The sequence below is a fragment of the Staurois parvus genome, unplaced genomic scaffold (genome assembly GCF_062004578.1).
Source record: "Staurois parvus isolate SC_StPar_1 unplaced genomic scaffold, SC_StPar_1.0 ptg001432l, whole genome shotgun sequence".
Lineage (NCBI taxonomy): Eukaryota > Metazoa > Chordata > Amphibia > Anura > Ranidae > Staurois > Staurois parvus.
In genome coordinates, this window is record NW_028319228.1 from 6,082,835 (window position 1) to 6,108,330 (window position 25,496).

The following is a 25,496-nucleotide window of genomic DNA, read 5'->3' on the forward strand; positions in this document are numbered from 1 at the left end:
TATGCAACAACCCCTGTAGCAGCCATATAATCTGAAACTGAAATGAGATGCTGTAAGAGGGAGAGAATACAATTCCGATAAATCAGTGGGCCCAATTGAGAGGACTTAATACCTAATGTGGTTCTAAAGTCTCAAGGTTTTTTTAATTTCATGCATTTTATCCATGAAGGCAAAAAAACCTTCTATGTGAAGCAGCCCCCCAACCCCCTCTAACACTTACCTCAGTACCCTTCCCGAATCAGTGTTTTCTTGGTTCTACGGGGACTCTCACTCCTGATCGGCTGAGACAGCAGCGGGAGTCAATGGCTCCTGCTGCTGTCAATCACAGCCAGTGAACCAATCAAGAGAAGGAGGGGGCAAGGCCGAGCCGTGGACCTTTGTGTGAATGGACACGCAGAGCTGTGGCTCAGGAGCAAGTCCTAGGAGCTGTGGCTCAGGAGGGAGTGGGGCCAGGCCACGGCTCTGTGTGTGAATGGATACACAGAGCAGTGGGTGCCAACATAGCAAGCTGTTTGCTATGGGGCAACACGACAGGAGGGAGGGGCCAGGAGGATTGGCAGGGGACCCAAGAAGTGGAGGATCCAGGCTGCTCTGTGCAAAACCACTGCACACAGCAGATAAGTATAGACATGTTTGTTATTTTTAATAAAAAAACAAAAAAACAAGACTCTAGTATCACTTAAACCATCAAGGGGAACCCATTGTGCCTATTGAGGACCACGGCTACGTAATTCCAGAAAAAAGATTATGTTACTTGGAAATTTAATATTATAGAAAGTGCAATTTAAGACATTTAAATCCAAAAAAAAGGTCCAAAACATTTCTAGAGGTATTTAGTTGCATAACTATCTTACATAGTTACATAGTGAGTCTGGCTGAAAAAAGACAAACGTCCATCCAGTTCAACCATTAAAAAAAAATAAAAAAAATAATTAATAATCCTATACCCACAGTTGATCCAGAGGAAGGCAAAAAACCCAGCAAAGCATGATCCAGGGAAAAAAATTCCTTCCTGATACCCCGAGAGGCAATCGGATATTCCCTGGATCAACTTTACCTATAAATAGTAACCAGTTATATTCTGTGAATCTAAGAAAGAACCCAGACCTTTTTTGAAGCAATCCACTGAGCTGGCCGGAACCAACTCTTGAGGGAGTCTATTCCATATTTTCATAGCTCTCACTGTGAAGAAACCTTTCTGTGTTTGGAGATTAAATTTCCTTTCCTCCTGATGTAAAGAGTGCCCTTTGTCCTCTGTGATGACCTCAGGGTGAATATCTCTACACTGAGTTCACTATATGAACCACTGATGTATTTATACATGTTGATCATATCACCCCTTAATCTCCTCTTCTCTAGAGAGAATAAATACAGTTCCTCTAATCTTTCCTCATAGCTGAGCTCCTCTATGCGTCGTATCAGTTCTGTTGCCCTTCTGTGCACTTTCTCCAGTTCCCCACTATGGAAGTGTTATGTATGGAGGTTTATCTTATCCACCATGGAAATGCTGGGATTACAATATATTTTTTACTCCTAACAAATAAGGGCCGTAGAAGAGAAATAGCCATTTGTGACTGGTTTAATTATTGTTTAAAACTGTTAAGTAATGACCATATCTTCTAATCAGCAGGTAGCTCTGTTTTGTAATGCCTGGTCTTCTATATACATTAGGTGGTATTCTGTTACTATCTTTTAATGTGTTCGCTTATTTTAAACCCACATTGTGTGTACATTCTGCTCATTAATGAGAAACGGAAGTCAGGAGCTGTGCCCAAAACAAAAAGTGGAATGAGTAAATCTATGAGTGAAGCACCACACAACAAAACTATAGTTCAGATACAAGTGTATTCCAACAGAATGAGAAAAGAAGACTGTACAAGAGATGTATTTCCAGGATCAAATCTAGGTTAGCATTGTGTTTGACAATAGCTGGTTCTGGCAACTGCCCAGACTGCCACAACCAGCTGGTTTTGGGTTTAATACCGCTTTTAAGTTATTTGAGGAATGATGCCTACATGTAGCAAACAAATGAATACAGCTTTGTATGAAATCACCTCTTATGTTGCCTTCCAATAGTCATAGCTTTATTTATGATTCTATCCATGCCATGCATTCTCTTGTGAGAGCCAGATTCTGCTCCGGACAAGAGCATGATTGTGTTTTCACATAGACAAGCACCCAAAAATGAAAACAGAATTGCCCTGTAGTGAGCAAATCTTACCTAGAATTCCTATTTCCAGTTCTTTCAGATTTTCTTCAATATGTTCATATATTTTACTTTGTGTGAAGTCAGCTTGTATTAATTTAACATTTCTCCCTGTAGCCTGCTCTAAAAAAAAAAACAAAGAATATATATGTATTATAACATTTCGAAGATCACTATATCTATAAAGATCTAACACAAAGTATTATTAATCATTTTGTATTTTCTTCAAGAATGAGCTACAGTTTGTTTGCACTTTGCTGTGGTAGAAATGTATTTATTTCTTTCATATACTTATATAGTGTAGTCAATTTATGCAGTGCTTTACATATATATTGTACATTCACATCAGTTTCTAAGGGTGGAGCCTTATGTGCTGACATCAAGCCGCCGCGTCCGCGACTCGGAGTGGCGCCCATTTTGGTATGTGTTTTTACACGTTTGTATGCTTTTCCACGTGGATTGTTTTATACTTCATTTTAATAAATACTACACTATATATCGAATTTCGGGCTCCTGTGGTGAGATTTTTTCCTTAGGAGAGTTCCATTTTCTGATCTGAGTTCACCAGCACTCATCGGAGAAGTCCGCTCTGTGCAATATGGATCCCTGAGTATTCATCTATGAGATCAGCATTAATGCTACTATACCAGTAGCTTTCTGGTGAGTGCATAGCCATTAGCGGTGGTGGATTCTCTCACTGGATTTAGAGCACTTATTCGGATATTCAGCATTGGTATTGGTACCATGGACACTTTTTTGTTTTATTTTTTCCAGTTTTTTATCACTTTGTTATATTATTGGATGGATATTTATTTATGTATCCTACCACTTAATCACTTCAGTGTTATTATAAATACACTTTATTGTTGTTTTTGCACTAATGATGCCATTTAACATTTAGTGCTGCACTTTACTTTACATGTTCTGTGGGATTTGTTGCCATTATCCTTTGTGCTAGTGGCTCACTATATCAGCGCTCACCAAATATCTGCATTTACTAACAATAACAAGTTTGGGGGTATTGTTTCTAGTAATGATGGTTCATTTTCAGAATTTCAAGAGACAGAGGTAGCAGAGGAACTGGTTTGGTTAAAACCTACTAAAGCAGTAGGTCCTGATGATATTCATCCCAGAGTTCTAAAAGAACTTTGAGGTATAGTTGCTGGACCATTAACTGATATTTTTAGTCAATTTCCCCATGGCTGGCGGACAGCTAATATTGTACCTATCCACAAGAAGGGTAGAAAGGTAAATTACCTGGCCTGGAAATTACAGGCCAGTAAGTTTACCATCTGTTTTAGTAATATTAATGTGATCACTCCTAAAGAGGAGGATCACTTATCACTTAAAATACACCATTTGCTGGAACCAAAGCAAGATGTAAACACTAGGTGAATCATTTTTTGACTAGATCACTAATGTTTTGGACCAGGGTGGTGCTGTGGACATAGCCTATCTTGATTTCAGCAAAGCATGTGATACAATGCTACATAATGATCTAATACAAAAGGTGTACAACCTAGGACTTAACCCTTGGATTGTTTAGCGGATATGCAATTGGTTGAAGGATAGATACCAGAATGTGGTTGTAAATTGTGTCTATTCAGAAAAGAGGCCAGTCCCTAGTGATGTACCACAAGCCTCTGTACTAGGTCCTGTTCTATTTAACGTATTTGTAAATTATATAACTAAAGGTTTGGTGGGTAAGGTATGTATTTTTGCTGATGACACAAAGGTGTGTAATAGAGTTGACAACCCTGGAGGTGTCTGTAACATAGAACATGATTTGACATTGCTGGAGATTGGTCAGTTCAATGTTTCTAATGTACAATGATGCACCTAGGGAAAACATTGCTTGATAGAGTACAATGTTGGGGGTACAGCGCTTGCCAGCACTACAGAGAAAGAAAAATGGGAGTACTTATTTCAGATGACTGCAAACTGAGCAGTGTGGTCAACCAGTGGGAAAAGTGAATAGAATTCTAGGTTGCATCACTAGAGGGGTTACCAGGAGAAGGAAGAAGGTCAAGATTCCCCTATATACATCTTTAGTTAGACCTCATTTAGATTACTGTGACTAGCACTGAGACCTCGCTCACAAGAAGATATTGAGAAAATAGGACAGATCCAGAGGCAGGCAACAAAAAGGGGGAAAGTTCAAAGGGCTAAAACAGGAGAGACTTCAGGAACTTACAGTGGTTGTAAAGGCTCAAGGTTTTTTACCTTCATACATTCTATGCATGAAGGTAAAAAACCTTCTGTGTGCCGTAGCTCCCCAGCTCCCCCTAATACTTTCCTGAGTCCCATCGCGATCCAACGATGTGCACAAGAACTTTGCCTCTCCCGGGACTCTCTCGCCTCATTGGCCATTGGCTCCTGCTGCTATCAATCACAGCCAGTAAGCCAATCAGGAGAGAGAGGGGGTGAAGCCAAGCCACAGCTCTGTGTGTGAATGTACATGCAGAGCAGTGGCTTGGGAGCAAGCCTGCTTGGGTGCCCCCATAGCAAGCTGCTTGCTCTGGGGGGAACTCAGCAGGAGGACCAAGTTTGCCTATTTTGTGCTTGCAGGACCTTTGACAAAGTGGACATTTGATTAAGTGGAGTTATAAAACCGAAGTGGAAAAAAAGATTATAACAGGAGTCTTCTAACCTCATACTGATAGAGTGGAGAGACCCCAGGTGGAATATTATATTATTACAACAGTCCATTTCATATCTGGAGGAATTTTTACAAAAGGAGGAATAAGGTTACACCAGTCCTATGAGGACAACAAGCGTTTTTTGCCTATTATCTTAGGCAAAATACAAGGTGAGCGCATACTAAGCACACACTGCAGGTGGATTTTGGGAGTGGCACCTGTTGATGCTGAACTAATTGGAAGAGGACTTTGTGCACATTTTTATTATTTTTTATATTTATATTTATATTAATTTTTTAAAAATATGGACTTGGATATATTGATATGATGATTTTTTGTTTTCACTAAGAATAATTAGCACATTGATATTTTTATAGAGTTATATATGTGATACACAGTATAATTTTTATTAATTAATATTCATTTTTATTAATTTACATTAATCTCTCAATTTTAATCTTTATTTAATTTTTATTAATATATGGGAGCGCGACACTCCTTTATTATTATTTTTAGGTAAAGTATGACATGTTTGTTATTTTTTTTTTTAAATGCCTTAAATATCACTTTAATATATATAATTTGGGGAAAGAAAAAAAAAGGGAGACATGATTGAGGAGAGACATTTTAGTTTTGTAGCTTTCAGAAAAGAAGTTAAATGTAAGCAGCATTTTTTATTATTTTTAGATTATGCTCTGTGAATGAGAACATGTAACAAATATGGAATATGGGTTATGCTATTTTGGCTGCAAAAGGGGAAATACACTTGATGGTATTTCCAACATTATTGCCAAACTTCATTTTGTTGTACCGAATGAAACTGAGTTTATTTTAATTAATTTTAAGTTGGCTTTTTTAATTAAAAATGTCATGAATAATCATAGAGAGATGTTTTTTGGTAATGATTCAAGGAAATTTAGCCTTTAATTCGCACAGTGTAGTATAGTGTCTTAACATGTAAATATGTATGTCAGTATGTGTAGCGCTACCGCCGTAGGAGTTGCTTGTATTTTTGCTCAGGTCTCCCCTTGCTTTGGCACAAAGTATTTTCCACAGCCGGATGCACACACAGTTTCACCCATTTTTTTCAAAGACTAGTCAAGGGGATTTTGTTTTTGGAGTTTTACTGTAGAACTGGGGATAAGGATTTGAAATTTTAGTAGGATACAACAAAATTAGAACTTTTCACACTCAGGACATCTAACTGATCTCTTAGTTAACACCTTCCTGCTTGGCCTATAGCAGATTAACAGCCGGGCGGGACACTCCTCGTTGTGACTGAGCATCATATGATGTCCTGTCAAAACGAGCCGCTCACATGGTTGCGCAGTGGTGCGATCTTTTGTTATTATTATTATACAGGATTTATATAGCGCAAACAGTTTGCTCAGCGCTTTACAATATAAAGGGAGACAATACAGCAACAAAACAGTTCTATACAAGAGGGTTAGGAGGGCCCTGCTCCTTGGAGCTTACAATCTAAGAGGGAGGGGCTAGTGGTACAAAAGGTAGTAACTGTGGGAGATGAACTGATAGGAGGAATAAAAGATTCTGTTATTAGCTGAAGGCAGGGTAGGCTTCCCTGAAGAAATCACCTAAAAGTGGGCAGAGTAGGCGATAGTTGGATAGATTGGGGTAGAGAGTTCCAGAGGATGGGGGAGGCTCTGGAGAAGTCCTGATGAGCATGGGAGGAGGAGACAAGGGAGCTAGAGAGTAGGAGTCGTGCGAGGAGCAGAGAGTATGGTTTGGGTGATATTTGGAGACAAGATTGGTAACAGAATTTGGGGCAGAGTTACAAATGGCTTTATATGTTATTGTTAATGTTTTGGATTTTATCCGTTGGGGGCAATGAGAAGCCAGTGGAGGGATTGGCAGAGAGGGGTGGCAGATATGGAACAGTTAGTAAGGTGGATGAGTCTGACAGCAGCATTCATGATAGACTGAAGAGGGGATAGCCTGCGATTAGGTAGGCCAATGAGGAGGGAGTTACAATACAGGACCTAACCGATGACATATCGCTACACCAGCCCGTTGCCAGTGACATGTGATCGCTGTGACCAATCACAGCAGATCACATGTCAATTGTATACAATGGATGGCTTACTGTCATGCCATCCATTGTATACAATTATGTTGTTAGCTGTGACTGGTCTAAGCAGTCACATGATACAGACAGGGCCAATCACAGTCCATCTGTATCATGTGATGAGCTTTGCCCTATCACAGCTAATCATAACAAAATACTGAATTAATCAGTTTCATTCAATAACAATGATTGCAAATATCAATGAAATACATTGGTATTAGCAATCATAATGTGTTAAAAAAAAAACCTGATCACTTGCCCAGTGTAGTTCAATGTTACTATGGTAACATTGTATTGCTTTGGTCAGAGTATGTTTTTTTAAAAAAAAAAGTAAAAGAAAAGAAAAATAATGTAATAAAAAAAAAAATAGAACAAAAAAAAAATACAAATTAAATTATTATTATTTTTATTTTTTTCCATACTGTCAGTCAGTGTCTCTGATCACTGCCACACCAGTTATATAATAACGCTGTACTGGACTGGTGACAATATGTAAAAAGAAAAAAGAAAAAAACATTTTTTTTTTCATTTCTACATTTTCCAAAAAATTGTAACAAAAAATTACAACCTCAAAAAACTCACAATGCCTCTTTTTTTTCAGCAAGAACACATTGAAAAGCATGCATGCAAAAAAACAAACAGAGGGCACAGGCCTAGTGAATTACCTTCTAAAAATGAGATTTATTGAATAAAAAGTAGTATACTCACAAAAGAATAAAAAGAATAAAATCAAGGCACATCACAAAAAGTTGGCTCTGAGGAAGAGGTTCAGCCTCGAAACGCGTCAGGAATTTGGAGACCTACAGTTCCCCAATAGCCACCACCACCTAGGGAGATTGAGCCATGCTGTCTTTTTTGTGACGTGCCTTTGATTTTATTCTTTTGTGAGCATACTACTTTTTATTCAATAAATATCATTTTTAGAAGGTAATGCATTAGGCCCGTGCACCCTCTGTTTGTTCCTTTGCACACAGCTCCTTTGGATTTCCCTGGTTTGTTGAGGGCAGCAAGGCTTGCATTCCCAAATAGTACTCAATGTGGGGTTACTGACATTGTGGAGCTCATCGTCCGCCGCAGGAGTTTCAGCATTCATTTGCTCATGCTACTCAAAGTATGCAATGACAAGGGGTGCTGGGGTGTGCTGGTGGATCTGTTGTTGCTGACTGCTGGAGGATCTATTGTCGCTGAAGGGGATCTATTTTTGTGTGGTGGTCTATTGTTGCTGGGAGGTCTATTGTTGCTTGTGGGGGATCTCATTTTTATGGGGGTCAATTGTTGCTAGAAGAGGTCTACCATTGAGGGAGAGGTCTGGCTGGCTGCTGGAGAGTCTATTGATTCTTGCTGCTGGAAGATCTCTTGTAGCTGCTAGGTCTATTGTGGCTAGGGTGGTGTTTTGTTTTGGGGGTTTATTGTTGCTCGAGGAATCTATTTTTGCTAGGGGGGTCTAATGCTGCTGGCTGCGGAGGATCTATTTTTCTGCTTTTCTTGTTATCATTAACAAATTCCATACAAATAATTTAGCACAACGAAAAGATGAAGAGCAGCAACCTGTTCTCCCGATAAAAGTACTCTACTACTAAAGGCTACAGTATGCAAATTACAGCAGCTTACGTGTTTTGGTTACGGGGAGTTCCTGCACCTATATTTTGAGAAAAAAAGCCCTGGCTACATATGTATGTGTGTTCATATATGTTAATTATTTTGAGAAACTGAAAAATATCAAGAAAACCTACCAATCTCTTTAGCAATTTGCTTCAATTTCTCAAGGGTTCGGCTGATCATCACAATGTTCATGCCACGATTAGCGAGCTATAAAAGGAAGTTCACTGTAGTTTATTTTATTTATTCCAGGTACTTATATAGCGCCATCAATTTACGCAGCGCTTTACATATATATTGTACATTCCCATCAGTCCCTAACCCTCAAGGGACATACAATTTAAGGTCCCTAACTCACATTCATACGTACACATACTAGTTTATCTTAGTACATTATATATATATATATATATACACTTACCACTGTTCCACATCTGCACTGAGTTCAGAATAATGACAACTTCAAGAAATTTCCTTTACTCAGCTTTTTATTAGTTCATAGATATTGCACTCCCTTTAACAAAATATAACCTGCATATTGATGTACCTCTCAGTAACATAGAAGTTCATAAAAAGGGTTTTCAGAATTCTAAAAAAAAAACAAAAATACTAGCAAAAAACATTCTGAGGAGGGCAGGGATGTCACAATATTGGTTTGTAAATAATTAAATTGTGTAACAGAAACATACATGGTTTGATTGGTCTTCAACATTATCAAGGAAAGAAAGCTACAGGTGAAACTCAAAAATTAGAATATCGTGCAAAAGTTAATTTAATTCAGTAATGCAACTTAAAAGGTGAAACTAATATATGAGATAACAAACAAGAGATCCCTGTGCTCAAATCCCAACAGCTAGTGCATGCATTTATCCATCAGGTGCTAAAGGGGTGTAACCACATATTAACACTTGAAATTCTGAAGGACCCTCTGCACACTGGTATATACCCTTTCAAGCAGACTATGCAATAAATAGGGATATTTGGTTCACACATATTGCAATACATGCTTAAGCTGGCAAACTGCGTCAAAGTAATCCCTCTATGGCCAGTCCTACTCTGCCCTGCCTACGCAAATGCTGCTGTGGACACAATGCTAGCATAGGGGAAAAGACACAATGGGGAGAGCTACAAGGTTCCACAGTAGCATTTGCGTAGGCAGGGCAGAGTAGGACTGGCCATAGAGGGATTACTTTGACGCAGTTGGCCAGCTTAAGCATGTGAACCAAATATCCCTATTTATTGCATAGTCTGCTTGAAAGGGTATATACCAGTGTGCAGAGGGTCCTTCAGAATTTCAAGTGTAAATATGTTGTTACACCCCTTTAGCACCTGATGGATAAATGCATGCACTAGCTGTTGGGATTTGAGCACAGGGATCTCTTGTTTGTTGTATTGTTGGGTCAGTAGCCAGACCTGAACCTTGTAGCTCTCCCCATTGTGTCTTTTCCCCTATGCTGGCATTATGTCCACAGTAGCATTTGCGTAGGCAGGGCAGAGTAGGACTGGCCATAGAGGGATTACTTTGACACAGTTGGCCAGCTTAAGCATGTATTGCAATATGTGTGAACCAAATATCCCTATTTATTGCATAGTCTGCTTGAAAGGGTATATACCAGTGTGCAGAGGGTCCTTCAGAATTTCTAGTGGTAATATATGAGATAGACTCATTACATGCAAAGCAAAATAGTTCAAGCTGTGATTCTCATAATTGTGATGATTATGGCTTACAGCTCATGAAAATCCCAAATCCACAATCTCAGAAAATTAGAATATTGTGAAAAGGTGCCATATTCTAGGCTCAAAGTGTCCCACTCTAGTCAGCTAATTAAGCCATAACACCTGCAAAGGGTTCCTGAGCCTTTAAATGGTCTCTCAGTCTGGTTCAGTAGGAATCACAATCATGGGAAAGAGTGCTGACCTGACAGTTGTGCAGAAAACCATCATTGACACCCTCCATAAGGAGGGAAAGCCTCAAAACGTAATTGCAAAAGAAGTTGGATGTTCCCAAAGTGCTGTATCAAAGCACATTAATAGAAAGTTATGTGGAAGGGAAAAGTGTGGAAGAAAAAGGTGTACAAGCAGCAGGGATGACCGCAGCCTGGAGAGGATTGTCAGGAAAAGGCCATTCAAAAGTGTTTGGGACTTTCACAAGGAGTGGACTGAGGCTGGAGTCAGTGCATCAAGAGCCACCACACACAGGCGGATCCTGGACATGTGCTTCAAATGTAGTATTTCTCTTGTCAAGCCGCTCCTGAACAACAAACAACGTCAGAAGCGTCTTACCTGGGCTAAAGAAAAACAGACCTGGTCTGTTGCTCAGTGGTCCAAAGTCCTCTTTTATGGGCAAGCAGAAACCCCAGAGAATAAAATAGCAGTAGTTCCAATTTTTTATGTCACAAAATATTATCACAAAGGTTTAGGAAACGCAAAATTTCAGTACAAAATACATTTAAGTTAATTTTAGGGCACAAAAATGAATAAATTATCTAATTTTTTTGTAAAATATAAAAGACAATACATATCCAACATGTCAAACCTTAAATTTGCATGCTCTCATAAAACGGCAACAAACTTTAGTATCCTGTATTTTCTAAAGGTGATGCTTTTAAAGCCCCTTATAGGTCATCAGTTTAGCATTACGGGGCTAGAATTATTGTTCTCATTCTGGCGTGTGCGGCAATATGTAACATGTGTATTGCAATCGTTGTTGTCATGCGTAGGCGCCCCTGCGCGTGCTTTTGTGTTTGTACGTGCATACATATCCAGGGGTCTGGGGCTTTGAAAAATTGTGAGGGGGTTATATGCTTGAGTGTAACTTTAATTAAAAAAAAAAAAAAAATCTTTTTTTACTGAACTTTTTTTTCTTCATCACATAGAAGACAAAAAGTCCCTTATATGATGTTTTTTGGTGACAGGTTCTCTTTTTTGAGACATTCGGGGTCTAAAAAACCCCCAATGTCTCCCCTGTTCTCTCCTGAATGTAATGCAGTGCACATCGCACTGCATTACATTTTTTTCTGACCTTGATGGCTGGGAATCTGTCAACGGGGACCCGGAAGTGATGTGACAAGAAGTGGAGGGGAGCAGATGTGTCCACTCTCATCCCTCCCCTATAACCGCTGGCAGCCACTGACTGGTCCCAGGCCCTCAAATGGGCAAGCGGAGCCCGGGAGACAGTGGAGAAGCTGAGGATGGCAACATAGTGGGCTGGGTGGCAGCGCTGGCACCTGAATACTTCCGTTTGACAGATGAGCCCTGCTGCTTGCCCGCAGCAGGGCTAAAGGTAAAAGAAGACTGCCAGCTTGATATGATATGAATTGAACATCCCTGATACATGCTATAAGGCTCTGGCTCTGCTGCCTACACACCATTTCTGAGAGTAGAAGGTATCACACCGGACTGCAGATCACTTGCCCAGCTACCTCTGCCTCATCAGATGTGGCTTCTCTGTCCTGCCGAGGAAGGGAAGCTGAGCAGGGCATGTCAAGAAACCCAGTGAGTTATAGGAACTTAACTTAAAAGGGCCTGGTCTGCATCCAAGCATGGTGGGTAAATGGGAACTCTGCTACATTACCGTGTATTAAGGCACGCTGCATTAGGCAGCCTATTCAGTTTGAATGGGCTGGCAATGCAACCTGATGTATAAAAAAACAAACATGACCCTTTTTTTTACTTAGGCAGCTCACCATAACATAAGGCATGTGTTTTGCGGTGCAGATGCATTGCCCAGTACTGTAACAGTGCTTTGGGGTACCATTCAGAATAAATGCCACCACAATGCACTAAGTTGCAGTTACCGTGCTTTGTGGTGATGCACAGTTAAAGACACATTTTACTGTGAATGGCCCTTGAAGGTATACTATGCGATCAAGAAAAGAGAAAAACTTTTATATAATGACTCACCTGGCAATACTAAGTACATCCAGAGCAGCTGTTATGTTGGGAACAATCAGCATCTACAGAAGTAGAGTCTATACTTCTCCTGTATGGACAGCTGCTCATTCATCATTACTCAGTAAAGGTTGGTTTCCATGGTTTAACCTGGATGTGTATCTTAAGTGCGTCACAAGCACTATTTGTATGTGAGTTTTGTACTAGATTAAAATTCTGCTTTATGTTGTTATAACTGCAACTCTTACAAATGAGGTGGCAGCATAATAAATTCTGTATTCCATTGGCTTGTGTTCATAGCTGAGAGCCTGATACCAGACTCCCGCACTTAACATTTCTGATGGTTGGTTCAATGTGTGGCTCCTTTACCTGTCAATATTTCACCCAACAGTCACTCCAGGTGGGTGTTCTGACAACCTGTACTGCACTGAATACCTTTGTGGGCTATGATACTAGTCATGAGGGTCTTTTCATTGTATTGCTCTATGTCCTCTCACCCTACATATGGTCAGAAATGGAGACCCTACCAGAAGCACAAGACTCCAGACATTTATCTCTAAAGGTTTTAGAGGTTTGCAACATGTGAAATTGCCAATCCCAGAAAGTATCTCCATGTAATGAAATAGTTTAGTTGGAGAATTTAAAGGAAGCTATTATTCATTTTTTCTTACCTCTATTGAGTATGCTTTACCAATTCCATCTCCAGAACCAGTCACAACTGAAAAAAGAAAAATGAAATGCAATTATACTACTGCAAAGTATGCATGGAGATCCCCCCTAAATTTCATACCAGACTCAAATCCATCCACATCCACCTTGGCTAAAAGAAAAAAATTATCATGTTTGGCCAACTTTAGTTTTCCTTTGTGTTATCCTGCGAGAACCTTTGTTATATCACAGTTTGTGATTTGATGTTGCCAGCACTTAGCTTACGCTTGAGATAGGATGGTCTTAAAATGTATTTCCATTTTTGCAGTCAAATTTGAGGATCTCCACAACATGTTTATTATACAGTATGTTTCGATTCACACAGGATTCCTAAAAAAAATTCTAAAAATATATTTCTTACTTTTCTAGCTGTTTCTTTAGAGCAGATTTATACATAGGAGTCTATCGGCAGCTTCTATTGCTTTGAAAATATGGCAATGTAACGATAGGGGTCGAAAGTAGGGACATTTTTTAAGTGCATTAAAGGATAAGTTCACTTTTTAAAAAAATAAATAAATGCCCATTTTTTGCAGGTAAATAATGCCATGCCGGACTCCTGCAAACCGGTCAGTGTATTTGTGTGCTCATACCTTGTATGGGCAAGCAGATACTCTATGACAGGAAGAATCAATTAACTACTACTGTGCTGTAGTTCATTGAAAACTACAAGCCGACAGCTGTTGGGACTTGTAGTCGGGACTGTTGGGACTTGTAGTTAATTCAATCACAGAACTCTGTGAATGACGTGGCTGTGTGGGCAGAGCCCGTACGACCACGCTGGATTCAAAAAGTGACAGTTAGTAGAGGGAACCTCTCCCTGTACTGCTGCCACAAGGAAAAAGGACAGCAGGCAGCTGCTGCAGCAGTGAAAACATGTTACATGTTTCACCCTTAAAATGGGTGGAACATGTAACATGTTCCCAAAGGTGAACTTATCCTTTAACATACATTGCAGAACCCAAGCCCTGAGATTTTAATCCTTTGATAGGGTTTGTTAGGGTACATTAGTTTACAACTGATAATGAGATCTGCCAGTACAGTCTAGATACAGTTAACCAATGTTAAACGACACTCCACAACCCCCTACTTAAGATGCCATAGCAGGGGAGAACTTGGAAGGATTTTTTAAAAATTACCTAACGGCAAGCAGCAATTTTTATATATTTGTTTAAGGTATACTATGTTAACGGGAACATGTAACAAATTTAAGATAGGATGTAGGTAGGTATGGTAGTTCCTCCATGCTGCAGGTAGTGCTCTGTTGCTGTGCCTCTGTGCAGGTGAAAGTGGAGGCTGGGAAGAACATTGTTCCTCCACAGACTCCATAGACATCATTAGGAGTTGTGGTCCGATTGGACACCGTAACCCTGAGTGACCTTTGGTGGCCATCTTTAGTATGGGCAATGCAAATAAATATCAGTGGCCTTCTGGAGTTGGCACACATTCTGCAAATGGCTAGTGTAGGGATAGGAACCATGCTTGTTATGGAGTGACTTAGCCTCAGCGAAAGGTACCTGCACAAGGAGGGAAAGCTTTGGGACATCACTTTATGCTCTGCTGCCCATCGGTTGGAAGACTCACTATTTAGGTTTTACTAATTCTCCCCAAAAGCCACTTGTTTGCCAGTCAGCCACCCCTTTTGCAGATGCAATGCCCAGTAATGTGAGACATAACTGTGACGTATGCAGTACTGAGAGATGTCTCCAACGTTACTGCATGTGCTCTTGGACCGCTAGTGCTAGTGTTACTTAGTTGCTATTTGAAGCGTATCTGGAACTGTTCCTGCAAGAGTGTGCCACAGCAATTATAGCCATTCTATTTGTGCTAGTGATTGCAGATTGCCGTTTGACTTGTTGACGGTTACTTACGGCTCTTCAATACGAGAATATTTCAATCTTTTTTCTGGACTCTGTGTTGGTGCTCCAATTTGAATAACAACCTCCTGGCCCCGCCCACAAGGTATTATCCAAATTTGCCTGCAGAAGTGGAAATACATTTTAAAACCCTACACTCATCTTAACAACTCTGCTCTGATAGGGGGAGTACAAGTAAACAGTAAAAATGTATGTAATCTCTGATTTGGTGCGCTAGTCTAAAAAATTCTAAATGGGAATTCAGATTATTACAAATACACATAGTTGACTAGTTCTTTTTCAAGGTAGCTACTTACAATCATGTATTTTTGTCAGCAAAAAAGTATCAAGGATTCAATTTTTATGATATGTCAACTTCAGCCTAAGAGAGCATTGGGTCTTGTTCTGCAAAATCTCAACATTGGGAAGAAGTCAGCCTGTGGACTTCTACCTACAGCATTGACATCACTGTCCTTTCTCTAACAGACCTCAGAGACAGCATCAAAGTTACACTTTTGGGTTCCAGATCATTAGATGATATCCATAAGAACTGGGTTTTATAATGCAATTCTTTGGCAGAACCACACAACCAGGAAGAAGACTGACATCCAATACATAAGATTTTGTCTACATGTTGGCTCCTTTGCAAACATGGATTAGTTTTTATACATATGGGCCACACAGGGGACCTCCAGAGATACTTGCTAGCAGTAGCATATTTGGTAAATACACTCTAGTTAATAAATCCCCTTTACCAATGGGTTCTGTTTCACTTTAAATCTTTGTATTACAGATTTTTTTGTCAAAGAAAGGAACAATTTGTGTGATTCTTTTATCCACCTTTAATGAGGAAAAAGGATTCCTGGGAAAGTGGCCAATATTTCAGGCTGAGGGTTTAAGTGGACATGAAAGGCAAAATAGTTCATCAAAATGTGCCCACTTAAAAACAACACAGTTTGGTAAGATACTCTTCCCGCTGATTATTGCTGCCTTTATTTCCCAGATAATGACCATTGGCCAATTATGCTGAAATAATTTTTTGAAACTGCCAGGTAGATTGCAGATTTATTATTCTCCTTGCCTTCATTTTAGGTTTCTAATTTTGGTCAATGCCTTTTTTTCCAAGTGGATTGATTTGATTTTTAGTTGGTAGGATGCTCTCACATCAGGGGGCTGTAATTAGGCATACCTTAACTCTTCAGCATTCCATCAGTTTGATTTTAATAAAAGTATAATTAAGTAAAAGTTTAATAACAACAATGGTTACCACAAACCATCGCTAATATGACCTTCTCCATGTTTATGGATGCAATTTTCGACAACAAAGTCTTGTGAGCCTTGAGTGTTGTATTTAATACAATGATATTCTACATGGTAGCTCTCAGAAACAACAGCAATACGTTTTTGTTACAGATATTTAGAGTATTATTCATACATATTTATTTCAAAATAGAGCAAAATGAATTACTGTACATATACATAGCTCTATAGGTTTACAGTCTGGAACAACATGATAAGAGCATGAATGGATTGTACATCCAAAGAACAGTTGTAACAAATTAACTTAGTAACTATGTGGTCTATAAAGTTAGTGTGCAGTCATTCACAAATACTTGTATTGGCAACAGTAAGAATCCAATGCCTTGTCAGGGGGTCATTGCTGGTAGGGCAGAAAACAGAGGTCATTGCTGGCAGGGCAGAGGACAGGGGCACAAATCCTTCTCCCATCTCTGCACTGGACACAGCCTGGGCACAGGCAGTAGAGCTCTCACACAATGCATATATATAGTTACATAGTTAGTCTGGTTGAAAAAAGACAAAAGTACATCCAGTTCAACCATTAAGAAAAAAACAAAACAAAAAAAAGAGTTATAATCCTATACCCACAGTTGATCCAGAGGAAGGCAAAAAAAACCCAGCAAAGCATGATCCAATTTGCATATGCATAACTGAGATCAATATAGTGTCAGTCAAGGACAGTCAAGCTAGGGTGGTAAAGTATCAGATTAGGGCGGTATTGTGCCAATTTAGGGCAGCATAGTGGCAGGTTAGGGTAGTATAGTGGCAGTATAGTGAAGATTAGGGTTGGCTTTAAGTGGGGCACAACTAAAATTTTGGGGGGGGGGGCACCCCAGAACCCCCCCCCCTCCCTAGATTTGCCATGTTCTGATTTGTTTACAAAACATACCAAAAGGTTTTCCTCTATATGCTCTATATTGGTTCATGTTTTCCCAGGGATGCAGTTAAAACACTGACAAAACAAAGAGGAAAAACAAGGATAATACTGGGACAACATAATTGTACTTTTATGAGTACATAAAATAACGAATAGCAGATGTTACTGCATTTCACTGTCTGTCAAAAGACAATAGCTTGACAGTTTAAAGTAAAGGCACTGACAGCATGAATAAAAGACTGATGAAAAGGTATAATTATTGCTATGAGAAAAATATTGTCAGTTTAAAACTTGATCATCATCCAAAGTAGTTCAAGATGTTCAGTATGTTTCTGTGAAAATCAATCATATGTCCTAAAGGATTGTGGCTTGTCAACCATGTAAATGGGTAACTATGTAGTGTGACTGTACTAATTAGATGTTCACTTTCAGTATATGGAAACGTTGATGAATAGAAACACACACATGTTCACATAAATACTACAGTTAAAACTAAATTTAGATTGATTCTTTTCTCAAATTATAGTTTGGTAAATCTGTAACACAATCTAATTATTTAATAAAAGCTATTAACTTCAAGTGTTCAGCTTAAGGTCACATGAACCTCAGCATTTTGAAAGACTGGATACTGAGCACATTTTTGCTTACCAGGAATACAAGCATTTATGAAATTGCAAAAAACCATAATCAACCAGTTAATCAGTGGTTAACAGTGCAATATCCTTTTTATAAAAATGATTTGTCTTTTTTTTTTTTAACTCTTACATGCTCTCTGAAATTTAGTTTAGAATTTATTTAGCTCACTTGCTGAAATCAGACATTGCAACCAGTCCATTATTCCCATACAATTTTGCTTAGCAGAGCCATACAAAGCAGTTTGCTTACAGTGAAGCACACTCATAGAGCACATAGTAAAACACACCCAGCACGCAGTTAACCCTTTGATCACCACCGATGTTAACCCCTTTCTGCCCAGTGTCATTAGTACAGTGTTAGTGCTTTCTATTAGCACTGATCACTGTATTAGTGTCACTGGGGATGTCAGTGACAGTTTGTCAGTTCCCCCCAGTGTCAGAATGCCCGCCACACTCCTGCTACAAGCCCCTGATCGCCGCAATTACTAGTATAAAAAAAAATTCTAGTGTCTATACCACCATTTGTAGATGCTATAGCTCTCACCGAAACCAATCAATTGCTTTTTTTTAGCAAAAACATGTAGCAGAATACATTTTGGCCTAAAGTTCTGATGAAATTTGATTTTTAAATTTTTTTTACTGGACATGTTTAATAGCAAAAAGTTAAATATATTGTTTTTTTCTCAAAATTGTCGGTCTTTTTTTTTTATAGCGCAAAAAATAAAAAAAGCACAGTGATCAAAGACCACCAAAAGAAAGCTCTATTTGTGGGAAAAAAAGACAAATTTAATTTGGGTGCAGCTTACATAACTGCGCAATTGTCAATTAAAGTAACGCAGCGCTGTATCGCAAAAAATGGCCTGGTCAGGAAGGGGGGTAAATCCTCTGGAGGACAGGAAGTTAAAGAGGGGTCCTATGACTCATTGTTCTCCTTGCTGTTTTATATCTTCTGACATTAAATGACAGTTAATTTTGAGAACAAATATAAACACCAGAGTAGAGTTTTCACAAACTATGCCTAAACAATAAAATGTCTCTCAAGGCAATAGTCTTCATTTTAGTTTTGGATAGAGTACATAAATGGTTAAAGTTGCTGTAAGGTTTTTATTGCTCTGTGTCCTATTTGTTCGAATGACCGTTACCAGGAACAAAAGTAATGGGAAATCAAAATTTTACAGTACTCACAGTAACAGGATGTGAGGGGAAATCTAATTGAAGTCTAACATACATGTTACAATCTGATTGTACAATCTCTGTACAGCATTCATTAGATTTACTGAAATGCTGTATTGTGAATGCCTACCTAAACAATCTATGCAATTTGAGTTCAGTGAAACAGTCCCTTGCACTACATAGTTGGTGATTGATCTAAATGAGATTGTACAATCAAACTGTAATTTGTATGGTTGTTTAAGGAGGGGATTTACCCTCACTTTAGATGGATTATCTTTCACTTCCTGCAGTGTTTCTGGGACAGGAAAGATGGGTAAATCTCCCCAGAATGACAGCAAAAAAAAACAATTTTTTATTTCATCCAAAACAAAATGAAACGATTTAGCTATGGATACATCTTAATCTCTATACAATGACGTGCACATCAACATTTTTTAAAAGATACTATAAATGCATTGTAGCAGCTAATTATTTGCATGTTAATGCACATAGTCTGATCTTTTTATCCACTGATTTTTATTTCCTGCGGACACAGATTATTATTCATATTGTGAATTTGAACAAAAGCATTAAAAAAAGGATGCAATTGCTTAATCTGACATAGACTAAACAAATGTATCATACCCCTTAGTCAGTGTGGTTCAGTAGTATTAAGACAATACAGAAGGTAAGGAATGTAAAAAAGTCGGCCAGGTTTTATAACTTAAACTGTCAAAAAAAATTCCAAAAAACAAAAAAAAAACAAAACAAAAACAGTAAATCTACTGCTGTTGTATTCAGCCTGCCCGATGATCCAGCAATAATACCAGCTAGATCTCATGTGCAAACTTTAGCAATAGAGTTTTATTGTCCATACGATTGGCCATTAACAGGCATTTCTCCTAACAGTCAAGTTGTAGTGGGAACACTGGGGGTTCTCGTACTAAACTTGGAGAGTGTAAATCTCCCCCACTGCAGCAATTCCTCCTGACACTTGCAACATTATGTTCAATGTACATGCACTGACAATTCAGAATAGGTAGCTATACTCAAATTAGTCATATATCTGTCTACTCATGGGCAATGTACAGTATAGCTAGTCTTCACAGTGTATTACTGCTATAAAATGTGAATTGTCACTATCCTTTAAGTTCTAAACTCTTTTCTCTTAAAAACGTGGAACATTTTCCTTTGCTACAAAAGGGGGTTAGCATCTCCACATAGTTCCACTGAGTTAATAACGCACGGATGTCAAATACTCACATCGTTAACGCTTGCAGTATGATGAACACCATAGTTTTTAAACCTTATATATTATAAATATACTTTAAAAAATTAAACGTATTATATAGGCTTTGTTTAAGGGTATGTAAGGATCATTTAAAATGTGGCTTGTTTGCTTGTTGGGAGATGATGGTTAATATAGAAAATAAACCTTTTTTATATGTGTTAACGGATTGTTATTTGAGGAGCAAAGAATATTTGTAGACCTATTAATATTATATAAAATTCTCATCAAAAGTATTATCATTTATCATTTAGATTTGAGACCATTAGCAGCAGGGATTATATATATATATATATGCTTCTTATCTAAAATTCTTAGTAAAAGTATTAGTATTTTACAAATAGATTTAAGACTGTTAGTAGCAGGGATTATATACATATACTCTCATTACCTACAATTCTCACCAAAAATATTAGTATTTCACATGAATTTTAAGACTGCTAGCAGTAGATATATATATATATATATATATATATATATATAAAATTCTATTACCTGCCCATCTTCCCATTGATTGAAAGAAGGATGGTGATGGTACTCCCCAAAGTCGTGGAAACATGTACTTGGAAAATCTTAAAAATTTCAGTATGAGTTGCAGGCAGAACAGAAGTCCTAGGACAGTGAAAATCTGCTGAACGAGCAGCTCCATGCCAGCAGATTCCTGGATGCACACAGTGCGCTGCTTCACTCTCTTACTCGCTCCTTAGTTACTTGCTGGAGAGTTCTTGCCTAACAACTGCTAGGGAGAGAGCACTGAAATCACATGTATCCCAAGAGAACATGCAATGGCTTACAGTTCAGCTTACATGGTTACTCCTTTTCTCCTCCTTTTTTTCCTTAGATTTATAGAGTATCTATGTTAGTTACTTTCCATATATAACAAGTATATGCTTAATGTGTATTTCAGTAGTATCTATCCCCTTTCATACCTGTATAAAAATCATTGAACAACTGTAATTTGTTACTATCATTATTATTTGTATATACACTGCTCAAAAAAATTCAAGGAACACATCAGATCTCAATGGGGAAAAATATCATGCTGGATATGTATACTGATATGGACTGGGTAATGTGTTAGGAACATAAGGATGCCCCATCATTTGATGGAAATGAAAATTATCAACCTACAGAGGACTGAATTCAAAGACACCCCGAAAATCAGAGTGAAAAAATGATGCAGCAGGCTAGTCCATTTTGCTGAAATTTCATTGCAGCAACTCAAAATGGTACTCAGTAGTTTGTATCGCTCCCATGTGCTTGTATGCATGCCTGACAATGTCGGGGCATGCTCCTAATGAGATGATGGATTGTGTCCTGGGGTATTTCCTCCCAGATCTGGACCAGGACATCACTGAGCTCCTGGACAGTCTGAGGTGCAACCTGGTGGTGTCGGATGGACCGAAACATGATATCCCATAGGTGTTATATTGGATTTAGGTCAGGTGAGCATGGGGGCCATTCAGTGGTATCAATTTCTTCATCCTCCAGGAACTTCTTGCATACGCTCACCACATGAGCCAGGCATTGTTGGGCAACAAGAAGGAATCCAGGACCTACTGCACCAACGTAGGGTCTGACAATGGGTCCAAGTATCCCGATACCTATTGGCAGTCACGGTGCCATTGTCTAGCCTGTAGAGGTTTGTGCATCCCTCCATGGATATGCCTCTCCAGATCATCACTGACCCACCACAAAAACGGTCATGCTGAATGACGTTACAGGCAGCATAACGTTCTCCATGGCTTCTCCAGACCCTTTCACGTCTGTCACAGGTGCTCAGGGTAAACCTGCTCTTGTCTGTGAACAGCACAAGGCACCAGTGGTGGATCTGCCAATTCTGGTGCTCAATGACAAATGCCAATTGAGCTCTATGGTGCCAGGCAGTGAGCACAGAGCCCACTAGAGGATATCGGGCCCTCTGGCCACCCTCATGAAGTCTGTTTCTGATTGTTTGATCAGAGACATTCACACCAGTGACCTGCTGGAGGTAGGGCTCTGGCATTGCTCATCCTGTTCCTCCTTGCACAAAGGAGCATATACCGGTCCTGCTGACGGGTTAAGGACCTTCTATGGCCCTGTCCAGCTCTCCTAGATTAACTGCCTGTTTCCTGTAATCTCCTCCATGCTCTTGAGACTGTGCTGGGAGACACAGCAAACCTTCTGGCAATGGCACGTATTGATGTGCCATCCTAGAGGAGTTGGACAGCCTGTGCAACCTCTGTAGGGTCCAGGTATCACCACATGCTACCAGTAGTAACATGGACCCTAGCCAAATGCAAAACTAGGGAAAAACAGTCAGAAAAGATGAGTAGGGAAAAAAATGTCAGTTGGCACCACCTGTAAAATCATTCCTGTTTTGGGGGGTATCTCATTGTTGCACATATAGTGCACCTGTTGTTAATTTCATTAACACCAAAGCAACTGATTAACAACCCCCTCTGCTACTTAACTGACCAAATCAATATACCAGGAGTTTAAATAACTTGATGCTATACTCTGATTAAAAAGTGTTCCTTTAATTTTTTGGGCAGTGTATATATAAATAACAATTTCTATTTTCAAGTGCATTATCCCTATGTTAAATATGTCTTGTTAGAATAGTTTTTTATGTTGTAGTAGAATCCTGATTTGTCTAAGATTTAACCACTTGACCTCTAGAAGAATTTACCACCTTCATGACCAGGCCACTCTTTGCTATTCAGCACTGCTCTACTTTAACTGAAAATTGCACAGTCATGTAGCACTGTACCCAAAATAAATGTATATAATGTTTTCACACAAATAGAGCCTTTCTTTGCTGGTATTTAATCACCACTGGGTTTACAGTGACACTATATAGTATGATCACATTCACTTTGTCACTTTATGGACAAATCAGTGCAATTGCTATTTGGTCACTTTATATACACTAACAGTCACCTTGTTTATCATTTTCAACCATTTCAGGCAGTGATATATTTACATATCATTATATACCTTTATGGTTTTTGTTCATACCCTCATGATTGCATTGGCACTTTGATTTAATTGTACTTTACTAATTTTATGATATTCCGGTTTTAGCGCTGCACCAATTACAGGTGAAACGCGAAAAATTAGAATATCGTGCAAAAGTAAATTTATTTCAGTAATGCAACTTAAAAGGTGAAACTTACAGTTGTGACCAAAATTATTCAACCCCCACTGAAATTGAGTGTTTTGGCCAGTTTGACATTGCTTTTGATCATTCAGTCATCTTGCTTACATTTACATTAAAGAGGCACTTGTAGGTCAGACAAATATAACATAACAGTTATAATGAAATAACCACAAATGTCTTTTCTGTGCTCACAGCATTATCAGTTTTATTCAACCCCCAAGTGACATTCAATCTTAGTACTTAGTACAGCATCCTTTTACAGTTATAACAGCTTTTAAACGTGAAGCATAGCTTGACACAAGTGTCTTGCAGCGATCTACGGGTATCTTCGCCCATTCTTCATGGGCAAAGGCCTCCAGTTCAGTCACATTCTTAGGCTTGCGCACTGCAACTGCTTTCTTTAAGTCCCACCAGAGGTTCTCAATCGGATTTAAGTCTGGTGACTGCGATGGCCACTCCAAAATGTTCCAGCCTTTCCTCTGCAACCATGCTCTAGTGGACTTGGAGGTATGCTTGGGATCATTGTCCTGTTGAAAGGTCCAACGTCTCCCAAGCCTCAGGTGTGTGACGGACTGCATCACGTTTCCATCCAATATCTCCTGGTACTGAAGAGAATTCATGGTACCTTGCACACGCTGAAGCTTCCCTGTACCTGCAGAAGCAAAACAGCCCCAAAGCATGATTGACCCTCCACCATGCTTCACAGTAGGCAAGGTGTTCTTTTCATCATAGGCCTTGTTCTTCCTCCTCCAAACATAGCGTTGATCCATGGGCCCAAACAGTTCTAATTTTGTTTCATCAGTCCACAGAACACTATCCCACAACTTTTGTGGTTTGTCCACATGGCTTTTGGCATACTGCAGTCGACTCTTCTTATTCTTTGGAGACAGCAAGGGGGTACGCCTGGGAGTTCTGGCACGGAGGCCTTCATTACGCAGTGTGCGTCTTATTGTCTGGGCTGAAACTTCTGTACCCACATCTGACAAATCTTTTCTCAGTTCCTCAGCAGTCACACGGGGACTTCTCTCCACTCTACGCTTCAGGTAGCGCACAGCAGTCGAAGTCAGCATCTTCTTTCTGCCACGACCAGGTAGCGTTTCAACAGTGCCCTTTGCCTTGAATTTGCGAATGATGCTTCCTAAGGTGTCTCTTGGTATGTTTAACATCTTTGCAATCTTCTTATAGCCATTGCCCTTCCTGTGAAGAGAAATCACCTCTTCTCTTGTCTTCCTGGACCATTCTCTTGCCTTCACCATGTTTGTAACCACACCAGTAAATGTCTAGAAGGAGCTGAGTATCACAGTCATTTTAAAGCTGCCTAATTGGTGCTTATTATGCTTGATTGCTGCTCGGTGACATCCACAGGTGTTTTCAATACCTGATGGAAAGCACCTGTATGAACCTCTGTTCTTCAGAGTGGTAGTCTTTAAGGGGTTGAATAATTGTGGCAATGAAGAAACCACATAAGAACCATTTACTACTGTATTACATAAACAATTGATGTCATTTTAGTTGCATTTGGGTAGTTACAACGTCCTTGTAGGATTTGATTCTGAATACAATTCCAAATGTACACTATAGTCCCTAAACCCCTTTACAGCATTGGGGGTTGAATAATTTTGGTCACAACTGTATATATGAGATAGACTCATTACATGCAAAGCAAGATAGTTCAAGCCGTGATTTGTCATAATTGTGATGATTATGGCTTACAGCTCATGAAAATCCCAAATCCACAATCCCAGAAAATTTTAATATTACATGCAATAAATAAAACAAGGTTTGTACATAGAACAATATGGGACCTCTGAAAAGTATAAGCATGCATATGTACTCAGTACTTGGTTTGGGCCCCTTTTGCAGAAATTACTGCCTCAATGCGGCGTGGCATGGAAGCTATCAGCCTGTGGCACTGCTGAGGTGTTATGGAAGACCAGGATGCTTCAATAGCAGCCTTCAGCTCTTCTGCATTGTTCGGTCTCATGTCTCTCATCTTTCTCTTGGCAATGCCCCATAGATTCTCTATGGGGTTCAGATCAGGCAAGTTTGCTGGCCAATCAAGCACAGTAATCCCACGGTCATTGAACCAGGTTTTGGTGCTTTTGGCAGTGTGAGCAGGTG

General features: G+C 39.2%; 1 protein-coding gene across 1 annotated transcript in view; it reads right to left on the reverse strand.

Moving 5' to 3' along the window:
* Positions 1-20,962, reverse strand: part of HSD17B3 (hydroxysteroid 17-beta dehydrogenase 3) — a 61,802-nt gene extending 40,840 nt beyond the window's left edge. Inside the window, exons 1-4 of the mRNA XM_089662139.1 lie at positions 20,729-20,962; positions 13,093-13,139; positions 8,665-8,740; positions 2,222-2,329 (exon numbers count right to left, since the gene is read on the reverse strand). Of these exons, the coding sequence (XP_089518265.1) occupies positions 2,222-2,329; positions 8,665-8,740; positions 13,093-13,139; positions 20,729-20,882 (385 nt within the window). The 5' untranslated portion in view covers positions 20,883-20,962. The remainder of the gene's footprint in view (positions 1-2,221; positions 2,330-8,664; positions 8,741-13,092; positions 13,140-20,728) is intronic.
* Positions 20,963-25,496: the final 4,534 nt, after the last annotated feature.